Source organism: Bombus affinis, chromosome 13 (assembly GCF_024516045.1).
Source record: "Bombus affinis isolate iyBomAffi1 chromosome 13, iyBomAffi1.2, whole genome shotgun sequence".
Classification (NCBI taxonomy): domain Eukaryota; kingdom Metazoa; phylum Arthropoda; class Insecta; order Hymenoptera; family Apidae; genus Bombus; species Bombus affinis.
In genome coordinates this window covers 7,305,859-7,331,916 of record NC_066356.1, presented here as the reverse complement: position 1 = coordinate 7,331,916, position 26,058 = coordinate 7,305,859, and the positions used below count along the sequence as shown (strand labels likewise).

General features: G+C 38.6%; 1 protein-coding gene and 1 long non-coding RNA gene across 6 annotated transcripts in view; both read right to left on the bottom strand.

Moving 5' to 3' along the window:
• LOC126922972 (uncharacterized) overlaps positions 1–26,058 on the bottom strand; it is a 299,653-nt gene that overhangs the window by 160,903 nt on the left and 112,692 nt on the right. The gene's annotated exons all lie outside the window — the stretch shown is intronic.
• Positions 682–25,044, bottom strand: LOC126922920 (protein lozenge-like). 5 transcript variants are annotated; one of them, XM_050735871.1, is made up of 6 exons: positions 24,279–25,044; positions 23,089–23,319; positions 16,285–16,410; positions 10,657–10,851; positions 5,062–5,355; positions 682–2,726 (listed from the first exon to the last, which is right to left on the bottom strand). In XM_050735871.1, exons 1-6 carry the CDS (start codon positions 24,580–24,582, stop codon positions 2,383–2,385), a joined length of 1,494 nt encoding a protein of 497 aa, XP_050591828.1. In that variant the 5' UTR covers positions 24,583–25,044; the 3' UTR covers positions 682–2,382. The 5 variants fall into 5 exon arrangements, with proteins under 5 accessions (XP_050591828.1, XP_050591830.1, XP_050591829.1 ...); XM_050735873.1 differs by having other exon boundaries at positions 10,657–10,836; XM_050735872.1 differs by having other exon boundaries at positions 16,297–16,410.

The window sequence follows — 26,058 nt, the reverse complement described above, 5'->3', positions numbered from 1 at the left end:
TTATGCCAATGAAAGAAGTTCTACGTTTATAACAGGGGTAGGTTAATTTTTTTTTTAAATACTGCTGTGGTAAAGTTCATGAAATAAAAAGTTTTTCTCATTGGAACATTCATACCACTGATCCGAAAGACTCGAAATAATGATACAGATCGTGTATTAGAAAATGTATAACATTGGTGCAAGAAATATTAATAAAAGACACAAGTAAAATTACTACTTTAATTCTTATTGGGACACTTTATTAGTAATTCTAGACTTCTGAATTCGTCGTTTGAATTTGTTGCAATAATTAACAGTTTTCATTGGGTATTAGTAGACAATCCAAGTAAAATTATTGCATTAATTACTATTGGTAAGCTGGTACTCTTACTTCGACAAATTCCAAAAGACTGCTTTAAAATTTAAACACAGAAACATGTCAAGAATGCTAGAGAAAAATCTAAAAAAAGATTGACGTTAAATCTAAAGAAACTTCTTCAAACAAGAAACTGCTATTAAAAGTTATGTTTAATATTTTCAGATCTAAATATAAAAATTGTGTAAAGAAAATTTGAAAAATTTTTTTAAAGTATCAAAATAAAACAAAGAATCATCCAAAAAATATCTTCAAAAGAACGAACAAAAAATTTTGGAAGAGAACCAATACAAGTGGACCGGAAAAAACACCCACGTGGTCTATCGTATTTTGAAATACACTTTTATTTCGACTCGGTCAAAAACTACGATAACAATAGGTCAGTAGATATGTATATCTGAAATCATCGTTTTTTTTCTTTTTTTTCTTTTTTTTTTTGAGGGGGTGGGGCAGAATGTAGACGTCGTCGGTTTTCAGAGAAAAAAAAACGAATAAATCGTTACCGACGTTTAATCGATTAATCGCGTAATAACATTTATTCAAACATTATAACGCGAGTTTTCGTTTACCTTTTCTTTTGCATTCCATTTCATGGAGGGGAATTTCGATGTGAAAGCGAGGAGCTTCTTTCTCTTTCGTTGAATCGCGAGATTTTTCTCCTTCGTTCGCGAGATACAAATCGATATATTCTTATCCTCTTGACTTTCCGTCGATACTCGATTCTCGTTCGACATATCGCAATGAAATTTCTGCGAGAATCGCGAATCGACGATATTGCACACTAGCCCGCAGTCAACTCGATCAAATCGCGTTATACTATGAAAACATAATCGAAAGAAATAAAAGTTACACTGGGTGTATTTGATAACTGGTCGAGTTATAGAAAATCTGCTTATCTTGAAGATGAAAGAACACTAATTTTTGCACTGAGAACTTTATCTACGGTCAAACATCGACTTTAATCCGCTTGGTGTCAAAATTTTCACTTTAGAGATAATGATATGTGTATATTAAGAATTTAAAGAAAATTAAAAAATTATTTTTTCCTTTGAAATACTGTCCAATTCATAGATAACACTTTTTGCGTTAATTATGTTATTAGCCCAAAATTATTCCAAAATCCGTGTCCTAATATTGTAACAAAAAAAAAAAAAAAAAAAAAAAAAAATAGGAGACAAAATATCTACTGTCACAGAAAAATGTTCGAACTGTAAAAGAACCAAAATAAACAATTTTAAAACTACGAAAACTCAGAAATTATTTGATTCGAAATTCGTAGACGTTACATTGCATATACTATTAATTAAAAATACGTATCTCAATATTGCTGGAAAAAAGATGAAAAACAATATGAACACTCTTACACAAAAATCGCATAATCTAAGATGGACCTAACCAAGCTAAAAAATTTGAAAAGTCATAGACGAGATATCCAATTTCTCATCTGCGAGACAAGCAGAGTGCAGGATAATCCGCAGCTCGACCAAGCATCCGGCAGACACCCGGTACAAGTCGTCACACGTCGCGCAGTCCGTCGACAGTGATGAATGACTCGATGAAACGACAATGCTCTATCTATGTACAATGTTTCTATATACATCATCATCATCGTCACCATCACCGTGGGCCAGCAGTAGCACGTTCACTCATCACACACTCGGTAAATTACAAATCAGCCCCTCTCTACAGATTTTCAATTCGTCGAGACATAACCAGGCAAACAAAAAAAGGATAGAAAAACAGAACCGATCGAAAAATCAAAGAAGAAAAACCAAATTTCCTGACAATCGCTGCCAGGCAAATTTCTTCGTCATCCTCGAACATGCACCGAATTGTTCTCTCTTGTTTGATTTCCTTTTTTTTTTTTTTAATGCCCACTAATAGCTAGTTTCGTTCGCTTGTTCGAGACCAACACCTCGTCCATCTTCACCGATCACAGTTTGCTCATCTCAACGTTATCGTCCACGACAGTCGACGAGAGAAAAGTTCTAAAATCAGAATTATCACGGGAACGATTCGTCTGGCTCTCAGTAAGGCCTCCAGACGTTGTTGTCCGGTCTGACTTCTTCCTGTCTGACGCTGCAACTGTCCGCCACTGCTCTCTGCTCGGGGCTCTCCGAATTCTGAAACTGATTCCCGTATAATTGGGAATAGAGAATGCTGGGCAGGACGCCGGGCGTTGGGAAGTAGTTGCCGTAATTTTGACCGAAGCCTTGCTCCTCGTGCACAGGACTCTCCGTGGTACTCGAGTCCGTCGATAAGGACCTGGGAGACACGTAGTCCTGGTACCTCTGACTCGGTGTCCCCGACATTAGGCTGCTCAGAGGGTCCAAGGGATCCGATTGACCCGTCGTCGTCGAGTCTGGCACCACTGTTTTCGGGGGAAAAGAGAAATTCGCTTTTGTGGTTTAATTTTTAACGAGAGTGATGATGAGAATAGAGAATCACAATGGAAATTTTCGAAGCAGACAGTTTAAAATAATTGGTGGATTTATTATTGATGAAAGATTACGACGGAAATAATGAATTATTAATTATGTATAAGATTTTAAAGCTTGGAACCGTTATCTTTGCAGGGAAAAGGAGATTGTCCTTTGTAGTTTAAGTTTTTAGTTTGATGAGGATGATGGTGAGAACACGTGTAATTATTCATAAACTAAATCATACTAACTCCCGTAAGCTCTCCAACATCTCAATAATCCTTATTGCAATTACTAAAAATTAAATCAATCGTTATAACGAAATTAATAAAAATCTTCTAACAAAACCATCGTGATGAAACGCTTGCGACATTTTTCTTTAACTAAAAGACGTAAAACGTGATTAATATTACTCCAAAGTATCCCATATATATTATAATAAACCCTAAAGAATCTCGAAAGACCTTACTGAAATTCCCAGAAATTCAATCAATTATCGGAACAGAAGTAATACAAATTTCTTAACAAATTCAACACGATGACATACTTGGGACGTTCCCCTGTAAATGCATTTTTGTTTCACGCCGATCGGACGTTCGGTTCCCGAGATATCGTTGTTGGAAGCGCAAGATAATTTTTAATATCTCGCTACGTCTGTCCTTGTCGTACGCTCGGACCTCTCGCTCGCACCTCGTCACTGACCTATAACAAGCTCGCGTCACGTGCGCTGGTCAGTGCAGACACCGAGTCAGCAGCTTTTTTACTATTTACTATCGCGCGTACGCATTTCCAGGAAAAAATGTAGGTCATGGCAATGACTGGCCCATTCATCTTCCCCGCGTGAATTGGCTAAGCGGCTTTCGGGCCCTGTATCTCGGCAACCGATCGAAATGTCGGCTCAAAACAAAGTGCGTTTTATAGAGCATGCTTTTCACCGTCTCGGGGATGATAGCAGGTTTGATTTTTTGTGATACAATTAGGCATATTAATCTTTATTTTGAGCTTATGGGTTAGAATCTACCACCTAATCTTTTTTCCATTTTCTTGCGACGAATGAATGTACGAAGGTAAGTCATTTGTTTCTTAAGAATTGAACGTCAGTCATGTATACCAGCGTAATTAAATTAACAAATTAATAAAAAGACAAGTAGATCAGTTTCGTTCCCGACAGTCTCAATGATAATGATGACGTAATTCGACTATTTAAACCCATGGCCCATCTCTTTTCAGTTTTTTCTATAGCTATTTCTTTTCATCCTATGGGTATTTTGATTTTCAAATTGCGGAGACACACGTTTGAGTTTTTTCAGACTGAATTTCGTCTATTCTATTTGCAATTGTTGGAAACGTTGATGACGTTATGGTGAAACTAATTCCATTGATTGTCGCTGATTGCGTAACGCTACAATATCGATTACAAATGCACTGTAGTGCGTACTGTAAACATCGGACGATCAACTATTAATACGATAGTTTGACAGGAAGTAAGCGTGCGTTTGGTTCACGTACGTTTGGACAACTATCCGTGGTAAATGAAATAAACCTATCAAATGCAAAGTATAACATATAACTAAAACGAGCTATGAAGATTTTGTCATTAAAACTGTCCTTTGAAAAATACCTGCTAGAATTCTTACTTTATATCTTGAATTACTAACTTCAATAGAAAGTCTTAATCAATCGGTTTAATTAGTACAGAATAACTTATCAAATAAATAATAATTTGATCAGTATATCGTGCTATTGCTTCTAAAGAATCTTCAGCTGCAAGGCAAATTGTATTGGCAGTTAGTCTCTTAGCTTCTTTTTATTCTCCAAGATTAAAAATCATTTGAAAGGTCTCATCATACAATTAAAAAGATTCGAAAAATCACGATCGGACAAATGAAATTACTTCGGAACGAAGACCTCTGACAATGACTCGGGAAATGAGACAAAGATTGAGAATATCATTTGTCCAGAGAATCTACTTTAAAAACACTGACTGTGATTCGTGAAAATTTAATCCAAAAGTTACATTTATAAATAGAACCTCGTTTCTTCTGAAACAAACCGCCATGCTAATGCCTCTTAAACCCCATAAAATCAAATTCAAAAATCGATTTAACACGACGTTCCACGTTTCCCAAAGAAGCACGCTATACTACGGTAATATCAATGAATTGAAAGGAATTCCCGTGCTGATAAAACGACGCATCAATGATGAATCAAGTACGCGAGAGGAGGGCGTAAAACATCTTCTGATGAGAGGGAGAGAGGGAGAGAAAGAGAGAACTGAAGACTTACGGGATGATACCGCTGAGAACGCATCCTGCTGTGCCGTGGATCCTGCACCGGTACCGGAAGTAACAGTGGATCCCGCTGTCGAATCGGGCGCCGTTGGCGTGTTCATAGACGCGGCGCCCGCGAAAGACGCCAACGACGAGGACGACGGGGGTGGTGGTGGAGGTGGCGGTGGCGGGGGTGGGAACGACGCTTGTGCCGCGCACGACGACAAAGGGCCGGGAAGATAACCAGCGTAGCCAGCCGTGCTTCCGTATCCCCATGAATTGCTTGCAGTCAGACCGAACTGGGACATGTCTGAGGAGATCATGCTCGTTCGTGTATCACAATTGCGATTTTTGATCCTTTTCGGCCATCTCGACTAACGCGTCCTTCGTTTATGATCGAGGCAAATCAAATGATTAGTTAATCCTTTCAACGCTATGAAACCATCTAGGGCGACGAATATGTAAATAGGGACAAGTTCTTCTGATAATTTAATTCGAGCTATATCTCTGTTTAAATTTTTGTACGTTTTTGAACGTTCGACTCGAATGACAAATGAAAACACTACGTATTTCTTGAATGTCTATTACAGGTTTGTGAATGAATCGATAGTGTAATAATATTTATCTATACAGAATATGTGTTTCACAGGAGAGATAGTGATAAAATGTTTGTGTTTATTGTGATTTAATATTTTGTGTGTATATATAAGGAATATAATCCATTATTTCTAATATATGTGATTAACGATGGATATACGAATGATATATAGTAAATAATTTTGAGGACTTTGCATTTTTGTTTTTGTTAATTTCAACATTGATGTAAGCAATATTCATAAACGACGTCGGACATCTGAGCACTGAAAGGATTAACAATTATACTTTATGAAACATGTTCCTTTTTACCAGAAATGAAATCGAGAGATAAAGTGAGAATAATTTTTCTTATGAGCATATTGAATTTTATGATCGTGACGATTTTATGATAATATGATTTTACGAAGAATTCGACGAGTTTTATGTTAAAACACTCATTCTTATTGAATGTTTGTTGTTCAAAATTTGAAGTTCTCAAAGGTCCAAGTTAAATGATCAAGAAACAAGCCGTAGTACTTTATACTAACACAAATAGAACTTGAATTGTAAAGGGGGGTACTTAGCACAGCAGGAAAACACATTGAAAGCAGTCAGCAAACGAGGAGCGCAAGCCAACAGAGGAGCATTTACGAACTTGTAAGAAGCGGTGCCATAATATAGTACACTTTCTCCAACTAGTCGTCCAAGCCCCGTTTCGATCGAAAACATAACGCAAAGCTGATAAAAGAACGAAGCACAAAGGCGAGCGAGGCCAAACTTAAATATCTTCCAAGCAAATCCATTTGCAGCGAACCAGGTAACAGGAAGCCAAAGAATAGCATTGATATAACGACGAAAAACGTAAAGCCAAATGTAAATCGGACGATTCCGCGAGCTATTAATTTTGAAAAAAATTCATTTCGAACATCTTAACTTTGAAAACTCATTTTGGATATCTAAGCGTGCACATAATTATACCTGGACTTAATTAACTTCGTTGTAAATTAATATCTGTACTTACGTATACGTATTGGATGTTAGAGGACACAAAGAAACAAGAAATTTCATAAAGATAAATGTTATTACTTCAGAAATTCTGGAAAATATTTTACGTTCTATTGAATACACGATTCTGTTCTTTGTAATAAATTTCCATGAAATTAAATTCCTTTTATTACAAAGCAATGAAAGTTACCGTGTGTGAATATTCTGTTTTATTGTATGTTCTCAATTACACGGTAAAATAAGCATAACAAGTACTAAATAGAGATATTAATTTGTTCAGTTCCGATATAACAGTTAAGTGCAGGTACACCAGGCAAATATTTACAGTGAACAAGTTTAATGGTTTTATTTCATTTACTGAAACTTTATGGAAGACGTTTAACCAGGGATTTATCTATCAGAATTAGCAAAGAACCATACGCCTCATATATAACGAGAAAGCATTATAAAATCACTGGTATTGATGATGCACGAAAACCAAACTTATTTTTTAAACGTCTTAAAATATGCACCTTTCAAATTTAAAAATTCTCGAAAGTACTTCACATTTTATCAAAAACAAACTCCTATTCTCTACATTAAATCTCCAAATTAAGAAACTAAATTTCCATTATTAGAAATTAACTTTCGACTTACTTTTTCCTTTCGTTAGAAATTAGTCTTCCACTCACTTTTTTCTTCTATCAGAAATAAATCCTCGAAGTTAATTTTTACGCAACCATATCGATGACACGGTATCATACTCTTCCCGGTTGTACCCCATTTACAAGACACCTTGTATAGGTAAATATCATAGTCTGAAAATTGACAAAGGCCGTGTAGCAAAGGTAAAAAATATAGAGGAAACGAAAGAGTGAAAACGCTCGAACGAGAGAAGATTATTCGTCGATCCGAATTAGTTTGCCGGGGAATATACACGGGGGATCGAAGCTTCTTTTGCGCCCCCTCGGGGTTGGATTTATTTTTGCGGCATATAGGCAGCATACCCGATAGATTTTCCAATGAGTTACGGGGTTGAAGGCGGAAAGCTCTGGAAGCGCGAGGGGTGCAGCCGGACAGAAAACGGTGGGATGGAGGGCGCGTTCGAGATCAAAGGGTTGGTCATCCCCCGCGCGTACCTCCGGCCAACTCAAATAACCGAGAGCTCGACCAGCGCCACTGGGCCGTCGTTGACGAGAGGCTAACCCTAAATAGCGCGAGCCAGCATGCTTTCACATCGTTCGTTCAATTTTCACCGGGCCAGGGGAGAAAGGAAGCTTCCTTTGGGGCTGATATCGCGACGTAAGGAGAAACCTTTGATTAACGCGACGCTAATTTCACAGTTTCGATTTAGCAGCAATTCTATCTCCTATCTTCATTTTCTTCGATTAGATCGAGATATTTAGGGATGGTGTCTTACGGTAATATTAGATTGATCAGAAAGTTGTTCATATATTTTGGAAGGAAAAGATCAATTATCGTTCCGACCGATATTTTTATTAATTAGTCCTCGTCTTTGAATATATCAAATTTTATTTTATTATAAATATAAAAAGATTTATTATTTAGCTTTTTGTAGCATTATTATTTAGCTAGAAAAGAAAAACTCTTGCAAAGTTTCCTATCTATCACTTGTACATTCTATGACACGTTTAAGGTGCAGTCTATAATAGAACAATTTATCAATTGAATTCTTTATTGTTTATACTTTGACGATTAAAATGTGCATACGTTTCACATCAATTTATAAGTCGTAAATGCACAAGCAAAATTTGTCGGCGGAATGATCAACCTACTTTACAATATACCTAATAAGTACAAATTAACATTTTTTCTTAGAATAATGTTTTTTGAGCGATGATTATTGTTCTAACGTGTATTATAAAATGTTAGTGCACGATTGAGAAACATCAAAATCTTATTTCACCACCCTAAGATTATGAATATTTTAAACATGTACAGTAAATAATTAAAGAGTTCATAACAAAAACAACAGTTATTAATTTCAAAAGTATGACTACAACATTGTCAAATCAATAATATGAGAAATGTACCATATCCTTCATTTGTTGTTGAATGAAAATTTAGGTTTCGTGCAACTTCATGATTTAATTAAACGCGACCCTTGAACCATAGAATTACAAATACTGTTACAGCAATTTTGCAATACGAATATATTATCTAAAAAAAGACACTGAGATGTGGTGTACTGAAATTAATAACACTGGAATATCCATGCTTTTTCTTGGACAAAGACAAACATAGATAAGAGTAGTCTTTACAATTGACATAATGAAACATCAAGTTATATAGAAGATCTATGAGCTAGCAAAAAGTCTACGGAGCACAGGACAGCGTTAATCGACGAAAGTTACCAGCCAGCGGATGTCACAAAATTCGCGGCAAAGATGGAGGAGCAACGGGTGGATCGAGAAACGCCGACGCGAATTATCGATGTCCGATGTGGGGAAAAAAGTTAATAAAGGAAATACCCGGCATGCTTGATACTTTATCGAGGAATTTTGCCGTGTTATCGCTTTTGGATCCGAAGGCGACTCATTAAATCGACTTTCTATCTCTATCTTCGCCGAATATTTTCCACGCGGGTTTCTTTCCGCGAGAAGATAATAAATTGTGCGGATAAATCAGCGAACATATGAAAATCTCTCGAACTTTGGTTGAAAAATTTCGCTTTATTTCCGCGAGACCATACCTGGTGGAACGCGAGATTTTCTGAGAGAAAAGGTGGCAAGGGCGGGAAGGGGATGAAACTGTAAGCGCGATGTTTCACATAGAAATTCGCGAATCCGGTTGCAAACGTAGAGAGAACGCGGAGGTTACCAGGCCAAAACGACGAACCTCCATCCTCGACGAGGCAGCCGCCGCTCCCGTGGCAACCCCTTTAATATAATATTTAATCTAGCTTTGAACAGGCTTGTGGTTTCCGCCTCTAGAGTCGAGAAGCTAGTTCTCGCAAGCCTAAACCTCTCTCTCTCTCTCTCTCTCTCTCTCTCTCTCTCTCTCTCTCTCTCTCTCTCTCTCTCTCTTTCTCTCTTTCTCCCTTCCTGTATTCGAGACCAGGAGGGCAGCGTCTGCTTGGAAATATTCCCAGCTTCCAGACAGTCGCTTCTTACGATATTGTCGATGAAATTTCATTTTTCAGATCGAATTTAAGTTATGGAAGATCGAGAGAAGGTTTTTGTATTTTCTTAAAGATTTTTCGATTATTCTTAGAATGATTCAATTATTCTCACGATGACCATCGAATTACGACTATGTATTCTTTAGTGAAGGATATTGCGAGGTCATAAATTAAAGTATTCACACATCCTTTTATCAATCAGAAGGGATGAAAAGTTGAATTTAGTTTGCAATCGTCATTTATGAAACGATATTTAAAGTTTCTCCCTGCAAATCTCTATTAAAATTAGTCAGGCTGCCTTGAGGAAATTGTAAATAAATGGCAAATTGTATCTGGGAAATTATTAATTTGGTTACTTAATTGTTAACTTAATTATTAATTATTAATTAATCGAAGTTATTAATACGTAAATGCTCATGTATATGGCAATTACTTTATTATCATACACTATCGTAGGGTTAAATCCATCACAGAGTTTCCTTCATTGGAAAAACATCCTCGTATCCCTATAGCCATTCGTTCGATTTGATTGCTTTTAAAAATATTTAGAGCCTGGTCAAACCACGTGTCTAATCATCTTAGCAGGAGAAATTTTAACAAAAATCTGAGAAACGGCGAAGGGTTATAAGGTTACATTTACATAATAGCTTTTATGGAAAGCGATTTGCGAAATAGAAATACTGAAACGCGATGAAAGCTTCATATCGCAAGCATCCTTCTATCAATCAAGTCTGCTCAATGCCTAAATGAAAATACGCCTGGCAAAGCGATAATTAGTACTACAAATATCATGAGCATTAAATTCAAAGAAAATAGAACTGGAAAGTTAAGATCAAAGTTAGAATTAGATGACGCGACAGGGGCGGAGGAGCAACATTCATCATGCAGATAAGCGGATCGAATACTTACTTTGACAGTTGGCTGGCATCGCGTGCCTGAAGGAGGACAACGGATCTCGTGGCTGCAATGGATTCGGCAGCGGCTGCAGGGGATTCGGCAAGGGTTGCAGAGGATCCACCAGTGGCGAGGCGAAAAACGGGCCACCTCTTTGCGAGGCGAACGCGAACGCGTGAAACTGCTGCTGCTGCCCTAAAAGAGACAACACTGCGATCAACCGTGCGCCTGTCCACTGGACTTCCGGTAACCGCATCAATCCTTTTTCTCTTCGATGTATTTTATTTAAAAGATATGAATTCTTCGTTAAAAACTGAACAAAATGACATTGAAACATTTATGAACCTTAACGAATCCTGAATATCTTTGACGAGGAACTAAATTTCTGTTTTAATTACAATCTTTATTATATCGCTTCTGTATTATTTACTCTTTACTACAGCTACTTATGAAACTCTATGTGTCAGTGGAAGCAATTCGTTACATAGATATTTTTTAGCGATAATGAACTAGAATTTATGTAATATTCAGACTCGGAAGTTATATTTTATAATAGGATCGAATAAGGAATATTTTATCTATTTGATCTAGGGAATATTATTCATCATTGTTCGGATATGAAACTATTGTACGTTTCTTCATCGTTATGCATATGTAAAAGATATGCAAGACAGTTAAAATAGAATAAAGCCTACGCTTCATGAATTCGTCACCAAAGAACGCCTCATCTATCCTACGCACTCTTCAGGGGAAAGAAACCTCCTCCCTCCATCCTTAACTAAATTCATCAAATTTCACCGAACAGAACTACGCCTCAGCTCGGAAATTTCTTCAGATCGCGCTTCAAAATTCTACCTTCGATCTAACCACTCCAAAATTCTCCCTCCCTCCCCCCTCTCTCTCTGGGGAAACAGAGAGAACAGCTCTTCACTAACGCGTGCCCACTGTCCATACTCTCAAAAGTCCCTCAATTCTCATTTATCGGCTTTTATTTCCCTAGGCAACCGGTGTTCTCTCTCCGATCATCTTGCACGAGCTAGGTACACGAGCTCACAGTTTCGAACGAGTAAAACCGAATACAGGGAAGAGGTGAACAGGTCGAGGAGACAGGTCGAGGCAGCGATTCATTTTATTTCCCGGGGACGGTGTCGCCAACCCAATTAAAGACGTCCCAACAGGCGAGAGAGTGTGCTATCTGACGAGGCTGCTGCTACTATGGTCAGGTTAGGTTAGGCCAGTCTGGCACCACACGTGGACCTGGCTTTCCTACGTGAACCGTCGAAATCTACGAACCAACACCGGCGCCACGGGAGAAGGCACCGGAGACCAAAGCCAGGAGGGAGCACAGAGTGAGAGAGAGGGAGAGAGACGGAACGAGGGACAGAGATCCCCACGTCGTCCTGATAATCCAATCGAAGCCCTAATTCTAACTCGGCAACCCGAAATTCCCGCCGGTTTGCTGAATAGGGTACGCTGCACGATTCCGGGGACACAATGGGGGCGCGACGGTGGAACAGGGGCCAGGGCTAACGAGATCTATCGTTAAACGACCGACACCATCCTTCGTACGCAGTGAAACTTCCAACACGAAGAAATTTGCCGACGACTTCCTTACGTCAAACGTTGGACAGAATTGCAAGGATTTCGTAAATTGCAGAAGGTTCGAAGAATTTGTGAGAATCAGATATACGCGAATTTTCATGCATTTATGGGAAATTTGAAGATGTAATGGTGCATTTGAAAGCACAAAAACATAGTACAATACCATAAAAACGGTCTTTTTTAATATTGTCACAGTATGACAGTCTTTTAAATAACATTCTCGTCTATCTACCTCCATGGACCTTGTCAAACCTGACCAAATTTTCTCGTACCTTCTTGCATCATCCCCAAAGTGTACCATTATGAATTTAACCAGAAACAGAGAATTACAATCTCCAAGAAGCTCGACAAACCTCCCTTCATCATCCAATATCGGGCAGATCCGATCCAAAGACCCATTTTCAAGAGATTAATGATCGGAACAAATCTTTCTACGAGGAGATCTCATAAGCGAATCTTGCCAATTTATTTTCACAGACCTTGTCAAACCAGACTAAATTTTCTTACGCTGTCTCCAAGATATCAGTATCGATTTAACCAGAAACAAAAGACCTCGACCTCCGTGAAGATCAACAAAGCTCGCTTCATCGGAGAATCAAGCAGACCTGATCCAAAGAGCCACTTCAAAGCGTTCGGCGGCCGCAACAGATTTTTCCACGAGGATTTCGCAAGTGACTCGGACCTTCTCCAGACTCGTTACTATCGATTTCATCGGACACCCCTTTACGCGTTGCGACCGGCGACTGCCAGGGAATTTCTCGAGAGTTAGCAGCTGGCTGCGACAGCTTCTCATTTCGTTCCGTCGCCCCCGATCGACCCTCTCGACACGTCGGAGACGACACGGGGGCCGGCCATTTCGTGCTATTTTCTAACAAAAGCGGATCGCTCCGATGAAAGGTGTGTGCGCAACTCGGGATTTCGGGTTTCTAACTTCCGCCAGAGGCGACCTTCGCGCCACTGACAGTCTCTATCTCTCTCGTTCTCGTACTCTCGATCAATTTCCTTGGCCCTGCATCCTCTTTCTGTGGCGGCCACCTTTGGCTATGGGACGAGGGTAGAATGTGTAATGAATTGCTTGTTTAATTAATTACGACCCTCGAGCGGCGCCCGCCTCGAGTTCGAACGAGCCGCCGCGTTCGTTCCGCCATCGGATCTGCCTCTTCCTTCTAGGACCCCGGATAGAATTCATAGGGCTGATATATTGCTGGTCGAGCGAAAGAAGGGTTCAATGATTCACGGCGAGGATACGAAATTTGTTTATAGCCTTTTCGAGAAGGGGGATGGAGAGTGAATCTTGTGTGGATATCGTACGAGTTTATCAGAAGACCGATCAACTTCAATTTTTATCAATTACTTAATTTCGTTACACAGATAGGTGTTTAATATTTAATTTTGAAGAAAGAAATGATTTACTTTCATCGGTTCATCGATAGTAAGAGGATGATACAAACATGATGATGACAAATTCTAAGGTAAATTTAAAATAGTGATTTTAAGTGAGATAAATTGTGACTTTTCTAGCATTTGCTTTTCTTGTTAAAAACCTCAATTTAATGTCGGAAACTGTTCATTGTAACATTCATTCGTTGTACGAATAGAATATCTTACTATTACGAGTCGATTAAGTTAAATATTCTTAACTCTACAGCTTCTTGGAAAAATCGTTATCGAGGTTGGTACTATATATATTTCTAGTATAGTAATGGTAATACTTCGGCTTCCAAAATCAGTTCATAATTCCCATGAATTTTTACATTCTCATAACGAATAACATCTACGGTGAAATATTTCTTCTACATTCATTTATAACACGAAAGTTTGGATTTATTGGAACTGAGAAGAACCGAATGAGAGAAAACGTCGAGTCTGATTCTCCATGAAACTACAAAGAACTAATAATTCTTAATTTAGGGAACGAAACCGAAAAGAGTTAATACTCGTGTCTCTGAATTCGTTTCACCGATGTCGGAGGATGTAGACGTAATAAAATTAGGGAGCGTGTCAAAGACGAGGAAGCGGTCGGTTTAAAGAAACGCCGATCGACCACCCACAACACGTAACCCTTTTATCTCGAGCCGCGTCCCTTCGACTAGATCCCTTTATTTCGGGGAAAACATTTTGTTTCTAGCAGATGCAACGCGCCGCTCATTTTATAGTATTCTCTATTACGGCCATCTACATTGCCATAAAGCTTCTAATAATCCAAATAAAATTTATGTATTTAAGTCGATGAACTACGAACCTTTGATAATCTTCGCGTACACTTTGCGATACACGAATTTAAGGTATTTTATGACGATTTCGTGGGTGGTCCGAACAGGCGAACGGATGTGCATGATAAATATAAAACAATGTTACATCAGCTATTTTCGACGTGCAAAGAGTGCAAATGTTTGCAAGAATTGGCTTAGAGTATGATTTCTGAATTCGCTTTGTAGATACAAGAGAAATCTAGCACTTAATAGCGCTAGGAATCCTCTATACTCTATGTACTGTCCATATTCTGTAGGAATGCTTCATTAGAAACGTTATTGTAAAATAGTTTCCACATAAAAGGAAAAGTACATGTAGGTAAATTGAAATAATTCTAACTATTGTTGTAATTGTAGCCGTGAAATAAAATTCCAAGGTTTCCCATAATATTTTTTTCATTAGGTACCATGTTTCTTCCATCTGAAATCTGCAATTTGATGAAATTTAAAGAAATTTAAGTATTTACGACGTTTCCGTGAACTATTGTTCGACTCTTTGCGGATTAAAGTAAAGACACGTTTTACAAGAGAGAAACAGCCAAAATAGTCTTATATTCTCCAACGAATGCGATGTACAATCGTACGGAACAAACGTCCCACTAAAAATCCTAAAAGAAAACGGAAAAGGAAACTAGAAGGAAAAGAACAAAAAAAAAAAAAAAAAAGAAAAGAAAAAATGCAAACACACAGGAAGAAGCTCTGAAAGCTCGTAAATCCTAATGAAACATCCATCGATAACCGACGATCCCCTCTCCTTTCACATCCCTTGCAACTTCGATAGCTCAATCTCGGTGGCTTGCGTCTGGGCGTAGATTTACAAACAGCGAAGGGGTCGGTAAATTTCGATTCTCTGACATAATACCGGTTCCATTCAGCGTGTAAGGTTGGGCAAACGTTCCGAAGGAACGGGGAAGCTGACACACGTCGCCACGAAATAACCGACGGCTAGGGGTGGTAATTGTGCGTCTGGAAGGCAGCGAGCGCGTTGCATTCGAAGGAGGAGGCGGCTGGTCGGCAGTTCCTCTTTCAACGAGACGGCAAACTTCGCAGGCGACGCACAATATCTCCGCGGCTAAACGCCGCAGCCCTTTATCAATGTTATGGCGGCCGGCCGCGGTTATAAATAATGGCAATTGCGCGAAACTTAGCCCGACGAGCGAACCGCACCGCCGCCTCCGGGCCATTTCCAACTTGCGGCTTTCGACGCCTCCCGTCGGAGCGAGTTACGCGACCTGCACCAAGTCTCAAATTTTTTTTCACGAGCTATGGGAATGGCGTGTCGCAACATTGCGAAGAGTTGAAAAAATTGTGCAAAGTTTCGAGATAGCTGGTGATAATAGGTTGAAAGTTTACGAGATCAGGAGAAATTTAGATTTGCACGAGACAGTGGATTTTGAGGTCTGCACGATTTTCAGAAGCCTAAACCTTCTCTTAAATCGTGAATCAATCGTAACACATAAACGTTAACACTGAAATTAAGAATAATTTAGATGTTAATAAAACTGATGCCCGTAAATGGTTAAACTTTGAAGAATCAGGTGAAGAGGTTATTAAATCGTTGACTGATAGGTCTGAAAATGTCTGAATAACTTGCAAGTAGCGAAAAGTACGATTTGCTTTTGAATTAAAAATTATTTTAAGGATCGCGGATAGCTCGAAGTATCAAGAAATAATTTCCAATAAACCGATACAACTATTTCTCGTTAAAAAATCGATAGAACAGCTCAATGCCCGATGTTAGCACTAGTGGAGTGTAATTTAAATAATAAATAAGAACAGCAATGCTTACAGTGATACTCACTGGTCTTGGATCGCGGTTCTCGCGGCCCATCCACAGTTACTTTAATGGCCTTCGTGTACGTGGCAACTTGCGGTGGCGTCGTGGACACGGTGATGGTCAACGTGAAGCTCTTCCCTGAAACCACGAGATACAAAAATATTAGTTTTCGTCGCATCATATTTTGTCGTCTTTTTTTTTTTTATCATTATAGATTGAAACAGAAGTTCGCAAACATGGCTGGCCGACCGAAACTCTGGTAGTAACCAAATTAACCGTCGGTAATGTATCGAGGGCGTCGTCGACGGTGATGGTGACCAGTCAACACGATCGTCCTATGGGGGTGGTTGAGTCCAGTTATGTTAAAAAGCCTATTAGGGACCTAACGACGAAAAACAACCCCCTTTACTTCGTATAATTCGTGAAAGTTTAAGGGCAGCTGATGAATTTTTACTCTGTTCCTCTTTCACTTTCTCTTTGATTCAAGACATCATTATTGTCAGGTATTTTGTCGTATTTTACAAAGTAATGTTATTTAAAATTCATAATAACATTTATAATAATCTAATCTCTTCCGAATCTCCCATATTTTACCACAACATAATTCTCAAAAAAGTACAAACTTTCCAAACAATTCGATATTGTTATATATACTAAAGTAGTATATATACACTAGTATATTACTAAAAAAAAAAAAGAAAAACAACAAATAGTATACAGTTGTTTCCTAATTTCTAAACAGAAGCATGATAGTTTATCCCTGTTCCAAATAACTTGTTCTCTAAATTACAACGAGAGAATGGTAAATGAACCGGTTTGAAAATCGAACTTGGGTGACGGGGAATTGCCCATCGAGAATCGTAGGACGTGGAAAGAAAGAAGGGGCGAAGTTATTGGGGGTGACCTTTAATGGTTCCACGGCGACTGGCACCAAGGGTGATACCTACGTGTGCAGGGTTGCCCGTGGAACCACTAACTTCAGTTGGGTGAAAAGGTTTGCCAGGGCTCGGCCATGGAGGATGCCGTGACTTGCAACAAACTGACGGGATTCCCCGCTCGAAAACGAGAAGCTCGCGTGGTGAACCACCGTGTGGCCACGCTCGACACTCGCCATTATTCCCCCGATACTTTCTCCCTTTCTTTCCTCCTTTCACCAGCGGTAATAATCTTACAGTCGTCTAAAGAAAGAAGTTTCAACTAGTTGCAAAGCATTTCCTCGAATTGGCAGATCGAAAATTTTATGACAGAGTACGTAGTAGTCTGTTTGAAAAATAATAAGTCTATATCTTTGTAAGTTGTTACGCGAGTTCTATCTACCGTATCTATTCTATTTAGTTGTTACTGCCATTTTGAAGTTATGACTACGAATCAATATTGTCGGTGAAATTTTACAATTCACGAATCTGTCTTCATAAGTTACGAGTCCGAATTTGTACAGTTTTATTCTTTTCTGGTTTAATTCTACGAGTTTCGAATCAGGTGATTGTCCAGTCTGTCGTAAAATCGTAAATTCGTAGGAAAGAACTATGTAATTTCTAATCTCTAATCAAATCTCCAATTTGTAACTTGCCAAAATTCGATAACATTGTTAATAATCAATGAAATCATTGGTGACTATTGTAAAATCCATTCATAGAAACTCCACCATTTTTCCAGACAGACACTGTACATAAGTTTCTTATTGCAACTGTTTTATTGAAAACTTAAGACATCATCCTAACTTCGCTGTGAATCCTTTGCAATCTTGCCTAAAACCGCAGCTTTATGAAACAATAGCGAAGCAATTGCAGAATAATATAAAATCGAATTATTTCAATCAAATTTTAATTTAATAGAAATACATGTAACAAGGAGATAATCACGTTATTGATTAGAAAAATTTACAATAATATGACTAAATTATGGATATCCTTTGAACGTAACTTACTAACGATAAGTATGAAATAATCACGACAAGACATTGAATGTAATTCGAACAATAATTCTTCTCTATTTCTTTGTCGTCTCCCACTTCCCTTTGGAAGAATGTTTGCCATTTATAAAGGAATTAGATGCGATAGCGTGATAGGAGTTGTGTGAACTCGTATGGCAGATAACAGTGATTCACTTTTAGAATCGTGTAGAAGCGTCAGGAAGGGTGGGATAGAAAAAGCCACGCGATCAGCGATCCACTCGGGGTGAGAAACGATGAGGGCGAGAGAAAGAGTGAAAGAGGGTGCACGTGGAATTGCGGTGAACCTCTGCGTGTGCAACCACCGTGTTCTGCGTGGCACCACTTTTTTTTAACGCAACATTGTCCCCTCTTTAACGAGCGTTTTATCGAAACATCCCTTGCCTGATTCCAAAGATATCCCCTGTCATTTGCGATCTCATGTTCAATCAACGAATATCGCTTTCGAGCTCAACCTCTACATTGTAAAAGAAATTCTAATTTTCCGGAGACTTCGTCTTTGGTTTCAGTAATGTATAATCTAATTAATGATCTGACACACAGAGATGGGTGAAAGAGAATTTATAAAATAAGAAGAATAGAAAGACGTTTTTGTGGTTCTACAAAATGAATTTATATTTAATAAGCGCAACGAGAAAATATAATATATACTTGAGGATAGATGATTGTAATGTATGATAGAAGTTTGTGGTACGATAAAAAATATTAAATACAAATATTATTATTATTAAATTTGTAATGTATCTGTAGAGAAAGGGATGAGGTATACATGACATTTAATCACTAATATGTTGAACATTTTACTTAATTGTTCTGTAATTCCATTAAACGTGATGACACCTGTAAGGTAACACCTGTCTAGGTTAGCCAATGAAACCTCACTGGCGGGCAGAGGCAGTAATTAAAGGATAAATGTAGTGACTGGACTTTACAAACGAGACGATCGTCCTTTCAAACAATTTCTCGACCGATCCCTTCGAGAGCGCAAACGATTCTAATCTCCACCAAGTCCGTTATGTCAATCGTTGGCCGAAAAGCGTTGTCCTTATCAGAAATCAAATCGCAACAGTGTTCGCGGTTTCTTCGCGATTCCTAAACAGTATCAATTTTGAACTTTCTTTTATTCGCTACTATACTTATTGATAGATACTGGTTTCTAGGAATCTGGCTAACTGCAATAGAGAAATTGAGTTAACAGATTCAATTTAAACGAATTCTCTTGCTGGACTTAAAGTACACGATATTTTCCTAATCTCTCGTTGTTATATCAGAAGCTAACGGTGTCTCATAATATACAACAATTTTAATCATTCTGTGCAAGCTTCAAGATTGAAGTTTTAAATATTGAAATTTCGATCACTCAAATAATTCTACCTTCTACTGTATGCTCAAATTATATATAGAAATTGGAATTTTTCTGAAATTTACGTATCAATTGCTAGTGCGATTCTAATTGCTTGCTCTAAACAAGTAAAGGATTGAATGTGATAAACAATAAAGAGTTAAACTGAACAGTTGCCGAGTGTGGATGAATATAAGTAAAAAAAGGGGAGGATAGGCAGAAATGCGTAGAGATCGATTTCCTGATAATGCTCGTTAACATACGATTCTCAGGGAAAATGTGAACCGTACGTGTACACGGCTAGCAGAACGATGTAGATTGTTGCGGGGCCGTTGTCGAGCTAACTAATTAATTTCAATTTTCCCAAACGAATCGCAAATGTGCTATTGTACGCTGATAACGAATTGATTATGGTCAGGATGAACTGCCGTCAGCGAAAACCGGTCCACCTTTCCTTTAAAATCACCGTTTTGCCTCAAATACGACGAAATTACGAAATATATAAATATGCGAACATTACGTGCAAACTTTTGCGGAATATTATGTAATTGCATATAGTTATTGGAATTGTATCATTTAAATCTTTTAACAGATGCTATTCTTTTAGTGAAACTAACACTAACAGCGATGTTTATTGAGTATCATGCGTTCGTTATACGTAATGATTCATACGTACTAGAATACCTGACAGTCTCACGTAAATGGAATAATTAATGCTGATTACTAAGAAAATTATTAGCAATCAGAATTCTCTATTCGTATAAGATAATGATTAAAAGCGTGGCAAAAAGTTACGTTAATGAAACTGTTTGTAATACGAGCTAAATTTTATACGTAAATATTACAGATGACAGTTCTACTATCCTCTTCCAAATTTTCCATTTTCTTAAAATAGTCTAGATTCGAAGAAACCAGAACACGTCGCCCCAGAATCTTGTAATATCGATGATAAGCTATAGCCCTGTTCCCGCACGTTCGTCTGCAATGCCAGCTCTATCGCGGCGAGGTCTGGATCGTTTCCACCCCCTTCAACCCTAAGCTCTGTAACGAGATAGATCATTTGGGCGCTTATAGTTTCAGCCCTACGAGCAGACGGATACCCTTCAACTTTCCACTCGCGAATAAATCTATGTATCTAGCGATGGAGTCTCGTCAGATCTTGTACAAATTTACTTAATTTTAAACACCATAGGATACGGGTCGTAATTTTTTGGACGATCTTTTCCAAGAAATTTATCTTCGGCGTTTCCACTCCATAATAATTTCCAATTCTTCTAAAAAGAGAACGAAACCTAAAATTTCTATCACACAAGCATACAAAGGAATATTCATGATTGTTAGAGGAAAGAATTCTGTTGACGTTTCCATTGCAAAATAGTTTTCGAACCTTCCGGAAACAGAATGAAAGCTAACCTTTCCGTCACATGCATACAGAGGAATGTTTTCGAGTTCGACAAACGGTAGGATCATTAGGGATTCGCTGGAGAGTTTGGCGCGCATCGGTTCTCCCAGGGAATATTCAAGGAGCCAGGGAGTCGCAGGAATCCTGACGAGAGACACTTCTCTTACATTCTTCATCCTAGCTTATGTTAATTCCGCGCTCGACGAAAACAATTGAGAGCTAATCCCAGACAAATGACTGGCGCGCTTCTGTGAGCTCGAGGGTGGATTCAACCCCCTCGTTGTCGGATAGAAAATTCGGGTATTTCATGGTTTCGAACGTCCTCCCCCCCCCCCCTATTTTCAACCCTAATTCAGCCCTTAAATCTATTCTACCATTCGTCTTGCGATTTCAATACAAAATAAACTATCTTAACTGTGACTGACAATAAGAATATATTAGTCATTGACAGTTGAGATATTGGAAAAGAATCATAGCAGTTAACTCTATCATTCATCCGTGAGAAAAATGTCTGCATGTGAGTTGTATAATAATCAAACAACCTGTGACTCTCATCATTTATATGAAGGGAACGCTTTTAATAAAGTAAAGAAGACACGTTAAAAATATGTCAGAATATAATTATAACTTAATATTCAATTATTTCAATATATCTTAATGTAACCGCAGTGACTCCTCAGAAAATACTTTGCAGCCATCCATACAATAGCAAAATTCTTCATGACGCACCCCTTTTTTCTATGAAAGAATATAGCTCGGAATATAATTTTAGCTTGATATTTATAAACATTGCCAATATATAAAATATATATAATAAAAGGAATATTTTGCAACCTCAAACTTCCATGTAATCCGCGTAACACGTGTGCTAATTGAAAAGAATAAAATCATTCGATAGAAAGAATCTGTCTCAACATCCAATATAGCACACAACCAAAAAGCAAAACACGAAAGATTTTCACAGAGATGTTCGAAGTAGGTCAAAGGAGTTACCTAATCGGCAGGCACGAAACAACCCTAATAACGTTAATTAAAATCCAAGTGAAACCTCAATTAATATCGGCCGTCCCTGTTTCCAGGGGCGTCGGCTCTTTTCAAGCCCCTTCTCGTCGTTTCCGCGCGAAACGAGCCTGTTCTCAGGGGGCGAGACTTCGACGAAGGAAAGTAAAGAGGAGGTTGCTCGGCGGTGGTGCGGACAAATAAAACCCATTACCCACCCCAAGACGACGTCGTCGTCTCCTCGAGTTCGGTTGGCACACCAATCAACGACTCGGCAACCCCTGCGAAACGTCCAATTTTCGAGGTCGTCGCGGCCGCTTACGAGAGGACTCTTTTCCTCGAGGAAAAACGAGGGTCGTCGCGAAGGCGTCCGCGACCTACCCTTACTACGCGGCCGAATTCTTTGAGCTTCCTTCCCACCAAACCTCCCTCCTCCACAGTTTTCTTCCCGTAACGCAGCGTGTCAACGCGAAGATCAACAACTCCGTAGTTTAGTGAATGAAGAAGAAAGGGGCGGATTCATTGCGAACTAATTTCACGAGTTACGTGGTTCTTCTTGCGAAGTCTGTTTGACTGTTGCAGAATATTCTCGCGAGAAGGGAAGTATACTTTGAATTTGAATTTTAGAGGGAGGCTATATAGTGTTTGCAAGAGTATTTTATACCTTTTTCTCAAAGATGCTGTTTGATTGGTGCATCAAGTTCTCGTGGATGAATTCGTAGAAATATCTGGATCCAAATTTTCCGCGGACAATTGTCAGGACTTATAGTTCTTGGTGTTTCTTTTTGCAAAGACTGTTCATATTTATCGATTGCTTTTGCTGTTTTTTTTTCTTTTTTTTTTTGAGAACGCTTTGGCTATTGCATAGCGTTACCATTAACAACTATGGAAATATATTTTGGAAAAGGAAGATAGTGTGACTTGTAGCCTGCTACTTTTTTTTCAACGAGACTGTCGCTTGAAAAGATTGTTTTTTTAATCGCTTGATGTATGACTTTTTTTGTAGGTAAATTTGTGAAAATATCTCCTATATTCAAATTTTATGAGAAGGAAAAAGGTCGTTTGCATTTGACGCTTTGTTAAGGGGCAGAGTTTTAAAAATTAGTTGGATAAAGGACTCACCTCTGCCGCTTCTCCCGACGAACCTAAGATCATTGAACTTGGCCACCTGGTTCTTCATCAGAGCGGTCGAGTTTCTCAGCTCAGCACAGCAGTTCTCGTCGTTACCAGCACGAACAGTGACCAAAGTGCCATCGCCGACCTCGCCTAGAGCCACCACCTTGAAGGCTACCGGAAGGGTCTTGTTGGACCTCCAGTGAGCTGGCAATACGCTGCAGACCAAGTGAGGGGACCCTGTAATGGAATTAAATATACTTAACCTCACAATTAAACCAGGGACATAACATTTTCAGACATCTATCGCCTACCGTATATCAATATTAATTAATTTTCTGACTATGATTAAACGACATGTACGAAGATATTTTTCGATTGAAAAGTTTCTCTATTATCTGCCTACTTGACAACTAACTTTATATGTAGTTATACATGCAGACTGTGATATATACAATTTTTTAACTTTTTGAATCTTGCCTTTCTGTCTCTTTTTCTTTGAAAGCTTGAAGCTCAGTCTTTCACACATAATTTGAATCTTTCTAACATTTAAACGTGTATTTTGTATAATTTAGGATTAAGTGATTTGAATCGTTAAGCATCAAACATTTTACATGTTACAATTTGTTATTAAGAGCACAGATACGGGCGAATTCTAACAAAATACAGCTGATGTTTATGCATTTATGGGAAATTTGAAGATATAAAACCTACTTAGGTTCTATTATCTGCGCGACAGAACATTAACGATCCGAATCATAGACAAGTCGATCATATAACAGAAAACTCCATAGCTATAATTTTTCACATGAGACTTTACACGTCCAACTAATTGTAAGTAGATTCGACCGATCGAAATTAGACACCAACTATAATTTCGGCCCAGTATGTAGACTCCACCTATATTTACACGGTTTCCTAGTCGATAACTTGTCTCCCTATGCACCTACATTTCTACTAAACTCAATTTTCATACAAAAGAGAGCCTGTTTTATATACTAAAACTAGAATAAACAAAATAAGATACTATGTAGGTTTCCAAAACAAAATCATTGAACGCGTTTGACATATAGTAAAAGATTCTTGTACAGAAAAAATTAAGTTCGTTAAAAATGCACGTAAATGAAGATACGATGTGTGGTAAAGATTCCCATAAACGCGTAAAAATCCACAGCATACCGATCGTTTCTCGCGTATACCTGTCCGAACGAGTTCTCCAGGGTGCTCGCTGACGAAGTCACCGAGGGTTCTCTCGGCCAGGATGTCGCTGGTCATCTTGGTGTAAGCATCGGTCAAAGGAGAAACACCCGACTCCGGCGAGGCGGCAGCGCCAGGAGCCGAGGCTCCTGTCAACTGCATCCTGTCGCTGGTTCCGCCGCTCTCACTGGGAGCACTCGCTGTTCCACAGCTGGACTCGTTGCTGGACCCCCTCACCGAGCCAGCGCCGCTTCCGGATACCGTGCTTCCGCCACCGCCGCCGTTGCAACGGCCGAATATATCCATAGGCAGTCAGAACGCCGGATGATACATCCTTCCATTCGGTTCACTGCTGGAACTTCTCGGCTCTTACGAGGATCCTCACCCGGTGCACCTCTTCCTGGGTCAGGGTTCGCGACCTGACATGGCGCTGCCCGACGCTCGACGATTCTTTCTCCGATTACTTTGATACACTCTTTTCTTTCGAAGATTTTACTTTAACGGCGAGCTCAGAATAGCATTTGGCAATCTTGAAGAATTCTTTGTATATATACTCGTGTTATTCTTTCTTCGAGTACTTCTTCTTTCGGAAATTTTGCTTCGATAATGACGTTGAAGAGTTTGTGGAAAATTTTGGAGATTTTGGTAGTTTTTAGAAAGTCCGATGATCCTTGCGGATGAAAGCTTTTAAGTTAATTTTTAATGGTGTGAGTCGAGGATCTTCCAAGTTGATTTCTTTGGATGCGATCTTGAGACTCTTCAAGAAACACTATTTACAGAGAATTTTATCTTGCGGTAACGAAGACTCACACGTTGATTAATGCAAACACCAGAAGTATCTAAGAAAGATTTCAATCTCCTGGTTTCACCTGTAACCAAGAAAATTCAGGTCAAAGGTAGATAATGGAGATTCTTAGGGAAGAAAGACAATTGTCCCGTAGTTACTATATTCAAAGACTCGATTATTTTGAACGCAACAATTTACATATTTTAATAATCTCTACGAAGAATAAGGTGAAAAGAATATTGAAAGGACATTAATTAATTTAAATACCAACTGACTAATATTTTTACACCGTGATATATTGCTCAAAGATCAAAGAGAATTTCCATAAAATTCTAGACTAGGATATACAGAGAAGATGTTATAAAAAATCCTAAGCGTTGGTCCATGTAATAAACTGAATTCAAAACAAACGATTTAGAAATGTAATGAAAAATACAGAAAAGAAGCTGCTTAGAAAATAATTATCTCTTTATCCTCCAGATTTCCTGTATTTCTAATACCAAACACGGAAGACCCATATTTTCAACTTCTTATACTTTAGTGAAGTTCTCCCCGCTACCTGTGATTGTAATTAAGTAGCCCTAAAATTTGATATAGATAAATAGAGTTTATATAAACGAAATTCTACTGTATTAAAAATTGCGTTACGTGTGATAACATTTGAGTTCGATTGTAGTATTATATTTAAGATATGAAACTTATAATACTATATTTGGCAACTCGTTCAAGTCTCTATCTCTACACCGTTCAAGATTAAAACATTTCCAAACCTGCCAGAACTATCTGCAACCTCCCCAATCATTTTATCTGCATCCGCCAACATTCAAACCAAAATTCGCACAATATTTTACCATGGTCAAAGTCAAATAGCAGAGACTCGGAAAATAGCATCGCTTCGAAAAGGGCAAGATCGGGACCAGTTAGCGTGATCAAAAACTGTAGGAGAAAGGGTTGGTCCCAGGAGAGTCTCGAGGCAGAGGGTGGAGTGCCGTCGC